At 58.3% G+C, this 10,059-nt stretch overlaps 1 protein-coding gene across 1 annotated transcript in view; it reads right to left on the bottom strand.

Moving 5' to 3' along the window:
• Positions 1-823: 823 nt before the first annotated feature.
• The window catches only part of TOP1MT (DNA topoisomerase I mitochondrial), a gene marked incomplete at both ends in the record, with an annotated part of 31,245 nt that continues 22,009 nt past the window's right edge, over positions 824-10,059 (bottom strand). The window contains 8 exon segments of the mRNA XM_082675304.1: positions 824-1,020; positions 1,180-1,262; positions 1,732-1,878; positions 8,067-8,161; positions 8,630-8,757; positions 9,238-9,261; positions 9,264-9,351; positions 9,621-9,689. Coding sequence (XP_082531430.1) covers positions 824-1,020; positions 1,180-1,262; positions 1,732-1,878; positions 8,067-8,161; positions 8,630-8,757; positions 9,238-9,261; positions 9,264-9,351; positions 9,621-9,689 — 831 coding nt within the window.

Genomic DNA, 10,059 nt, shown 5'->3' with positions numbered 1-10,059 from the left:
AATAATTTGCAACCTGTAAGTTTACACGTATGGAGTCGTGAGTCCAGTGTGACAGTCGGATGACAGTATTTTCAGACATGCAAACTGAAATTTTTTCACTGCTGTTCATGAAACTTTTTTTTTCAGGAGGCCACAAAAAGAAGATCCCCTAACACACTAGGAGCTGGGAGACAGGGGTGGGTGGGGTCCAGTAAACAGGGAGTCCACTGCAGACAGTGGCGAGGGCCCAGAGAGCCCCAGGGAATGACAAGGATCTGCAGACTTGGGACCACTTAGTTTTCTACACTCCACGCTGTAGCCACACTTACTTACTTTTCCTTCCACACGAAACATGCCCGCCCCTAAGGCACCCGGAAGTCCCATCCAAAGGCTGTTCTCTGGTGAGTTTCACCTGGTCTGGGTGTAGATGAGATGCCTCTTGAGCCAGAGACGTATAAACTACGAAGAAAAATTATCTGCCCCCCCAACCTAGAATTTGAAAGAAGACACCTCCCAGCCCCTGCCCACCTCCAGCTCCAGGAGCCTGCAGGCAGACCACAGGCCTGGCTGCGGCAGGGGTGTCCCTCCCACCCCACATCAGTGGCCCTCCCATCCATCGTCAGCCACGCCCATATGTCCCTGGCCACTGAGTGCCACACACCCACCCGAGATCTTTCCCTGTGACTCCGAAACCAGCCCCTGAGGGCCTGTGCACCGCACCAGGTGGCCTGAGGGCACAGACACCCCAGCTCCTGCTGGCCTGGAACTCAGGACAGCCCCACGTGCTGCCAGCTGCTCTCTCGGGGACACGTGGACTCCGCCCACCCACCAGGGAGAGACAGGCTCAATGGGCACTCAGGGCCCCGCCGTCCCGTCTGTTGAGGTAACAGGTGCAGCGTGTCTCGGGGTCCCTGCCCGGTGCTGGGGCAGAGTTTGGGAGTGGGGAGGCATAGGCCTCCATGGGACAGTCGGGCCCTCCCCAAGTCACAGCCTGGGACCAGGCACGCTGCCACACCAGCTCCCAGCCAGGCCAGGGGACACCTGATGGGGGAGGGGACACTTGAAAGCACCCGGCCGGGCATCAGCCACCTTCTGTGTGATGACACTACTTTGTACAAAATTCCCCAATCCGCTTTAATGGTGAAAAAAAATAAGTTCCGACGAGGCACAGAGACGCTCATTTAGAATTCAAAGTCTCGCCTGCCATGTCGAGAGCCCAGGCGAACTTCTCCCTCCGTGTCTTGTTGTAGATCTTCTCCATGGGCACCCCAAACCTCTTACACCTGCCAAGAGGAGACCGGGGTTCTTGGGAGGAGCGGGACAGAGGTCAGGACACCAGGCGACCCAACCTGCTCCTCCTGGGCACAGCACCCACAGCACGGCCACCAGCCCAGGGCAGCAGGGAGGAGGCCGTGTCCCCCAGTGCAGCCCAGCTGTCCTCCGAGCGGGGTGCTCAGGGGACGCTTACAGGGCACACAGGCGACCCAGTCACCCCACCCCCAGTGGGCAGGCTGGGCTCTCTGTGGCTGGTATGCGGCTTGGGGTCCCACCCCAGCCTTCCACTGCCCCAGAGCTCTCGGGCAGAGAGGACCAGTGACCCAGGACTCAGCATTAAACACACCAGCCAGTCGGGTCCCACCACAGGAAGGACCTGTGCTGACCACAGGGCCCAGGGGACTGAACTGGGGCCACTCAGGGGTCCAGTCCCCTCCTCGAGGCCACGAGTGGGCGCGGTGGCCTGGGCCCACGCACCAGGCGACACTGATCCGGGGGTCCAGGCAGTTGAGCTTGGACGTGCCCAGGGCCACCTGCTTGCTCTCCTCCTCGTCTGCGGCCTGCGTGCTCAGCCTCCCGAGCTGCTCCTGCCTCTCCAGCAGCCATCCCCTCTTCTCCAGGAAGCTGGAGAGAAGGAGGGGCACAAGCCCCCGTGCTGGTACCCCCCAGCCCCACTCAGGCCAGGCGAGCCCAGTGACGGGGGAGCCCCCGGAGGCTGGAACCCCCTGGGCACGAAGCAGGCACCATCCACCCAGACCTGACCTCACAGGAAGCGCCCGAAGGCCACAAGCAAACAAAGGGGGCAAAGGACAGAATCGGATCCAAAAGCCTTTCCACACCTGTGAAAGATGCTCAGTCCTGACCCCTACTGCCTTAGAGAAAAGCGGATTCATCAAGGCAGGACCCTCCTTTCACCCTCCACACGCCCTTCCCGAGACGCCAGACAGGGCACCCTGCAGAGGACACGGGACAGGCACAGCCACGACATCCACGTGCACGTGAACTTCGACCCCAGTCCTTGTTCCGGGAACTCCGGCTCCGAACCCACCTGGACACGTGTGGAAGGACCGCGGGTGGAGGAAACGCCGCTCTCAGAGGCTGAGCGGCCCCAACAGACACTACAGCGGAGCGTGTGAGGCCGGGTCTCTCCCCAGGCTGTGCACAAGGGTGGGCCGCAGCCACAGGCACCGCTCTGCAGTAGCCACCAGGGCACCAACCGAACGCCAGGGTGCCAGCGGCAAACGGCAGGCGGCTGCTGGTGCCACCAAGAGCGGAGGGGCAGGGGGCGCACGCGAGTCCTCCCGGAAGACACAGGAGGCTTCCCTTCCCAGCAGCTGCCTCTGAACACGAATGCCCTTCGGTCTAATGGCCGGACTTTCTCACACACTCACCCCACGACTAAGAAGCACCTGCCTGCACCTGAGGAATCTTTCATGCTTTCACAGCCACAGCAGCCGCGAATAAAAGGGGGCACCCCGCTAGAAACCAGGAAGATGAGGGAAACCACAGACGACCGTGTCCTGGTGGGGCAGACCAGCTCCCGGGAGACATGCCACCAGTGCTGACGCGACGGGGAACACAGGCAAAGCGATTACTCAGCAATTTTAAAACTTCCCACAAAGAACAGCCCAAGCCCAGAGGCGTTCACTGGTGAATTCTACCAAATGGTTAAAGAAGAATTAACTCCAACTCTTCACAAACTTTCACAAAACAGAAGAGGAGAGACCGCTTCCCATGTCCCTCCGAGACCAGCGTCACCCTGACACTGAACCAAAGACGTCACTGGAAAGCCACACACCATTATCCAGTGTAAATACAGAAGCAAAAGTCCTCGTCACGACAACAGCGAGCCTAATCCAGGATGCATAAAAGAGATTCTGCACCACGAGCGAACAGGATTTATCCCTGGGATGCAAGAACGTGACACCCGAAATCCAACTAGTGCAACACTGCATCGTCTCAACAGATACAGAAAAATCATCGGACAAAATCCAGCACCTTCCAGGAAAACAACAAACCTCGACAAAAGCAACAGAAGGGCACGTCCTCACCTTGATAAAAGCACCTAAGAAAACCCACAGCTGACGTCCTCCTCAGCAGTCGAGCTCGGCCCGTCAGGTGGCAACAAGACGAGGGGTCCACACACACCACCTGTCCTCAACCTGCGCTGGAGGTTCCAGCCAGAGCACCAGGCAGACGAAGAAGTAAAAGGCGTCTGGGCTGGAAAGGAAGACGCAAACTGTCTGCTTGAGGACGACGTGATCTCAAACCCGAAGGGATCCACCAAGGAACTGCTAAGGCTAACAGGCGAGTTCAGTGGGGTGCAGGGCGTGAGGCCAGCCCACACGCATCAACTCTACTTCTGTGTGGTCTGCAGAGGACGAGTCAACACAGCAGGCCCGACCAACCCTGGAGAGAAAGGCCTGCCTACGAGGCTGGATGTCGGGAGGGCGCCCGCCTCCCTAACCAGTAAGAAGAGAGAGGCTCACGGAGCCCGCAGTTGTGTACCGACAGTACAGGTCGCTGAACTCCTGCTTTCCTCCGGAGTCTGGAAGGTCGGGATGTGCCAGGCAGAGGGTGCCCACGAGACCTTTCACTGTACGCAGTCACAGCCGTGACCGTGCAGGGTCCTGTGAGTCCTACGGAATCACGGAACCTACAGGTGGTCTGGGGAGTCAGCGGGAAAGTGGGATTCGCTGGCACTCTGACCCGTGAAACACGGCACGAGCTCTGTTCTGGAAAGGAAGGACGAAGGGCTGGGGCAGGACACGCCCTGGCCCCTGAGTGGCCCAGAGTCTCGCCCAGTGTGCAACAGCAGGAGAGCTGCTGTGAGAAGGCGAGCCTGCAGATGACAGGTCCAACCCCAGCTGACTGGGCTCAGATCCTCAGGCTGCTTCTGACCACCACGGCTGAAGTGAGGGGCGAAAATACAGCCCAGGTGATGCCTGGGCTTCTGTTCTCCAGGTGGGAGAAAGGACCCAAAGATTCCCAAAACTGAGCTCTGGATCGGCCAAAACTGTTAGAAGTTTACACGGCTCTCCCCTCCAAGCAGAAAAGCCTGGAACAAAGTTTTAGAAAAGACGGCTGCTCTCCCCTCTCCCTCCCCAACCCCCATTCCAGCTGGGATCTTCCCAGGCAGCTGTAACGTTAACCCTGTAAAGGTTTACCTGCTAGGGATTTGAAAAAATTAGCAGTAAGAAAAAGCAGGACAGGGACTTCCCTGGTGGTCCAGTGCGTAAGACTCTGTGCTCCCAATTGCAGGGGGCCCGGTTCCATCCCTGGTCAGGGAACTAGATCCCGCATGCGTGCCGCAACGAAGAGTCTGCATGCCGCAATGAAGATCCCGCGTACCACAACTAAGACCCGGAGCAGCCTAAATAAATTAATTAATATTAAAAAGAAAGAAAAAGAAAAGCAGTACAGTTCTTGCAATGGCTCTGTATTTTGTGGCTACCGCATCTGGACGCAGAGTAAAAAGCTGACACAAAATGTAAAATGGCTGGAACTTCCCTGGCGGTCCAGTGGTTAAGACTCCGCACTTCCACTGGTCGGGGAACTAAGATCCCACACACCGCACGGCACGGCCAAAAGAAGAAGGAAAATCCGTGTAACTGCATAAATGCCAGAGGAATCGTCCCAATCAGAAAGGATGCGCAGGAAAAGTGTCAAGCGGACTCAACAGCCGTGTTCTGCAGCCTGTGGGAGGGTTAGAGTGCAGCAAACACATCTCCATAAACGATGGTTTCTTACTCTGAGTTCCCTACTGACGTCTCTGGGGAAGGAGTCCACGTGAGGAAGGGGGTTCTCCCGAGAGGGAGACACGTCCTGGAGTCTGGAGAGCCGGGTGGATTTCTAACGAGCTCTCGTGAGATGGGACCCAGGCTGGTGACCTGGCCTGATGTGTGCCCTTTGGAGCAGATCAACTTCTAACCTCCAGATGGACGAGCGACTGAGGGCTCAGGGAAGCCTTGTGACTTGGACTTGGCGGCGTCTCCACTTTGCTGCTGCAGGAAAGCGACTGGTCTGCTGGGAATCTCGGGCCTTGCTGCCTGGGCCTGGCTCTAGGCAGAAACCCAGCACCGTCTGCAGCAGGAGAGCGAGTGGGATGGAGGCTCCAGGACTGGACCTCAGACCCCAGGGTTCTGGCAGATTTAGGGCATCCCTTCGTGGGACCCTAACCATGCAGACACAGCTGCTGGCTGGACCTTGGGGCCACCTGCAGATGCCCCCGGGAAAAGGCCCGTTTTTCTGGCGGGGCAGTCAGAAGTCAAGTGCGCCGGGCCGTGTGTCTCTGAGGCAGAGACTGCCCGCGGCCCAGGCTGTGATCCTGCACGTGTGCCAGCGGGGGGCGGGGGGGGCACATCACAGGGACAGCCGCCCCAGGGATGCCTCGGCGCTCCACCTGAGACTCTCCAGGTAAGGGGAGCTCGTAGCAGCGGAGGGGGCTGCCCCGGCACACAGCCCAGTGGGGCAGGTGGACCCCCAGATGCAGCCCATCTTGTCTCTGCTGCTCACTGGATCAGCAGGACGATACAGCCGTACACACGTAGACGTTACATGAACATGAGAACATCTGTGAAAAATCCAGCGTCCATCCCGCCAGCGCCTGGATGTGGTGTGTCTTTCTGGCCCAGATGCATACAAACGTTTCTCTGTGGCAACACTTCTGCCCCTTGTGCACAAAACCCAGATGAAAGGTCTGGGAAAGAAAGCAACGCAAAGTTATGATGACTGACCACGAACGTGATTTTGTAACAACAAGGGGGACACTCCTGAGATCCTGGTCCCTGGGGAGGAGGGCGGAAGCGCCGGCTCTGAGCCCAGGAGTGGGAATGAGTCGTGTGCAGCGGCCCGCGGGCCTGAGAACCGTCCGTGTGTCCTGACACTGTGAGGGATCTCAGCTCAGTGCCGAGTCCTGGAAGCCCTCCTGGTGAATCACTGAACCTGTGGGTGGGCTCGGGGACATGCAACAAAGCCAGCAGGGAACCACCCAAAAGTGAAATGAAGAAAACAATTCCATTTACAACAGCAACGAAAATAAAACACTTTCAAATAAACTTAACCCCCAAAAGTGCAAAACTCGTCCTCCAAAACTTTGCTAAACGAAATGAACGAAGAACGATGCATCTAAAGAGACATCCCAGCGCTCACAGGCTGGAAGGCTTGGCCTGGTTACGAAGGCGGTACTTCCCAAACGGACCTCCAGCGGCTCCGCACCCCAATCAAAACCCAGGCTGACTTCCCTGCAGAAAGTGACCAGCCAACCCTCAAATTCATCTGGATTTTCAAGGGACCCTGAATAGCCAAACAATCTTTAATGAGAAAACCAAACCGGAGCTCACACTTCCTGATTTCAAACTTACAGGCATCAAGACTGAGTGGTACTGGCAGGAAGACAGACAGACAGATGAACATGAACAGAACGGAGCCCAGAAACACCTGCCATCAGCTGATCTTCCACAAGGTGTCAAGACCATTCAGCTGGTGGGAGTGGAGCTGGGAAAACCGGGTCCAGGTGAGCAAAAAGGAAGTGGAATCCTTTCCTCACACCATGTACGAAAAATAACTCAAAATGGATCAACTAGCTAAATGCAAACATTGAAACTATAAAACTCTTACAAGAAAACCTAGAAATGCATCTTTATGACCTCAGGTCAGGCAAAGCCTTATTAGACGTGATACCTGAAGAATAAGCAACGGAAACTAGACTTATCAAGATTTCTGTGCTTCAAAGCACCCTACCAAGAAAGTAAAAAGACAACACACAGAATGGGAGAGAGCCTTTTCAAATCATGTATTTGAGGACTTTCCTGGTGGTCCAGTGGTTAGGACTCCACGCTTCCACTGCGGGGGCGCAGGTTCAATCCCTGGTTGGGGAAGTTCCGCACGCCACGTGGCGCGGCCAAAAAAAAAAAAAATATCATATATTTGAAAAGATACTCGTATCTGGAGTGAATAATGAGCTCTTATAACTCAACAGTAAAAAAAAACAAAGAACTCAACTGAAAAACGGAAAAAGGACTGAACAGACATTTCTCCAAAGACCACACACAAATGCCCAGTAAGCAGAGAACAGAGCCTCACACGTCGTCAGCCAGCGGCGAAGCGCAAAGCAAACCCACATCCGCCGGACTGTACCCAAAGCGAGGGAAGATGAGAACAGTGCCAGCCAGGATGTGGAGAAACTGGGCCCCAGCGCGCGGCCGGTGAGAGCGTGAGCGCGCTTTCGTAAAACGCTAAACCTCGGCGCTACAGAGTAACCCGACAATTCTACGACGAAAGCCACACAGCGGGAACACCCAAACGTCCAGACACATGGACAGCAAAACGTGGTCTGGCCACACACGGAATATTCGGCGACTGAAGCACTGACGGGCCGCAACGCGGGTGGACCTCAGCAACATTACGCTGAACGAGAAACGCCAGACAAGGTCCACAGATGGTGGGATTCCGTTTGTGCGAATGTCCAGGGGCTGGGGGAGGGGAGGGGGTTTGTTTGCAGCGATGGAAACGCTCTAAAATGTACGGTGACGATGGCTGCGCAGCTCTGTGAACGAGCCGGAACCGCTCGCCCGCAGCCCAGAGCCGAGAGCCTCTGAAGGAGAGAACCACGTGGCCCGGAGCTCGGGGGCCCGAGGACAGGCGCTTCTCCTCCTGCACTTCTGCCCTGCTTCACGTTTGGGCGCAAATATAGTTTGTATCTTTTGAATCAGAAAATACGATTGAAAAGAAAACCAGAGAACTGGTGAAGACAAAAGCAGGCTCAGGGCCAACCCCACGACTTGGATGGGCCAAGGCCTCCGGACACTTGCCTCTTGGACCTGCCGTCCCCTCTGCGTTTGTGCTCGGCCCTTGCCTCCTTCAGCTCTGCCTTGGCCTCGGCCACCTGCTTCTTCTTCGCCTCAATCTGCAAAGAAGAGGGGCCCAGTCAGGGCTGCTCCTGCCTATGCTAGTCCAGCCCCAGGGACCACCGTCCACAGCCTGCAGGCCCTATGCCCTGAAAGGGCCCAGCTGACCAGGTCCCCCGGGTACCCGTCTGCCCATTCAGGGTGCTGGAGCGCTGGTCCTGACTGGTCACTCTGTGGCCAGGGGACAGGGTGAGGCCAAGCGGCCCCAGACATACCACCTGCTCCAGCCAGACCTGGCCCCCTTGCTCCGCTGACCTCCCTCCTGGGCTAGAGGCCCTTCCACACCAGAAGGCCGTGCAGGATGGCCTCTGGCCCTCCCTTAGCCGGTTCTCCCTCCTGGCCAGCACCTGGCCCCGGGCAGCCCTGATGTGCCCAAGCCCCTCCGAGGGCCGTGCGCTCCCAGGGAGGGAAGAGGAGGGGAGCCGCGCAGTCGCCCCAGAGGCCCTCCCGCCGTGCCCGCCGCGCGCCTTCGACCGAAGCGTCTGCATCGACTTCTCGAAGGTCTTGGGAGTTGCCCGCTGATGGTTGCAGAGAACGGCAACGGCCCGATTTGCTCGGTTGTAAGACAGAATCTTAGCGGCTACGCTGTCTTCAGCTAGAAAACAGGAGTCTGTTACGCAGCGGCAGCCACAGGACAACAGCCGCTGCCGCCCCGAGGAAGGACCTCACAGGACAGGACTCAGGGTCCGCACCTAGTCCAAGGGCCTCCCAACAGAGGCAGAGAAGAGGCCGCCCCAGATCCCCCCCGAGAGCATGGGGCCCACGTCCAGGAGCCCCCGCTGGGGGTGGGAGTGGCAGGAAGAGGGTTCCCGCACACAACGGGGGGACACGCAGAGCTGGGCAGGCGCTTCAAAACCGACTCTGCCGAGGAGCAGAGACTGGGCAGGGGCCTGACCGTGCGGGTGGCCCCGCGGGGATGGCTCGGCCTGGGGACCTGCGCATCCCTGACCCGTCCCCGCAGGCCAGGGGAGCTCCCCTCTGCCCTGGACGCCGGCCACGAGGCATCCCGTACCAACCCAGCAGCCGGGCACCAGCCCACAAGCGGGCGCCCTGTCCCCACGCCAGGGACCCTCACCTCTGGTCAGCACTCTCAGCTGGCCTGCAGGGTGAGGCTGGCGTTGCAGGTCCGGAACACCTTGGCCGTCAGGCCATCCATCAGGACCTGCAGGTGCCTGTTCAGACTGGCGGTCTGAACACGGGGAAGAAGGTGGGTCTCAAAACGTGGTCTCCTTTGGGGACAGTTTCATAGCACTCTTCCCGGCCCCCCCCCCACCTTTGGGTGGAAGGAAGCTGGTGGTTAGACAGACGGCCCTCAGCCTTCTCGTGCAAGAGAACATGCCAGTCGGTGCTCGCGCTCGCCCCGTGGCGTCAGCCTGGCCCTTCTGGACGCAGACAGGCCGAGCTGCGCTGCAGCCCTGGGTCACCCCATCAGCACTGCTCTGAGCCCCCCAGGCTTACGGTCGGTCTATCACAAAGCTCATCCCCAGGGCCTTTGTTCTCCATGAACAGCTGCAGATTCTCGTATGCCTGCGGCAGAGAGAAGCAGCCTTTACAAAGACCCCCTCGTGCCCCGGGCAGGAAGAAGCCTCCTGGGGCCAAGGAGATGGAGGTAGACGAGGGGCGCGAAGGGCCAGCTGTGCAGCAGAACTGGGAGACCAGCAGACTGGGTTTCTCCCAGGGAGCAGTCAGCACCACCGCAGGGTCACGTGCCACGTGTCCAGGCTGCTGTCCATCGCGAGGCTGGCACCGTCCCCTCACAACGCACACCCTGGCTCCTTCCTCCGTCACCCACGCCGGGTCCCTCCAGGTGACCCCACGTCCACAGTCAGACTCGTCTGACACCACAGCGCCTCAGAAGACCTTCAAGGTCCCTTTGTCCAATTTCCCTCCACCCTCC

This window comes from Grampus griseus (genome assembly GCF_964374135.1).
Source record: "Grampus griseus genome assembly, chromosome: 17".
NCBI classification, from domain to species: domain Eukaryota; kingdom Metazoa; phylum Chordata; class Mammalia; order Artiodactyla; family Delphinidae; genus Grampus; species Grampus griseus.
Note: the sequence above shows the minus strand (reverse complement) of the source record. Positions and strands in the feature narration are given on the sequence as shown.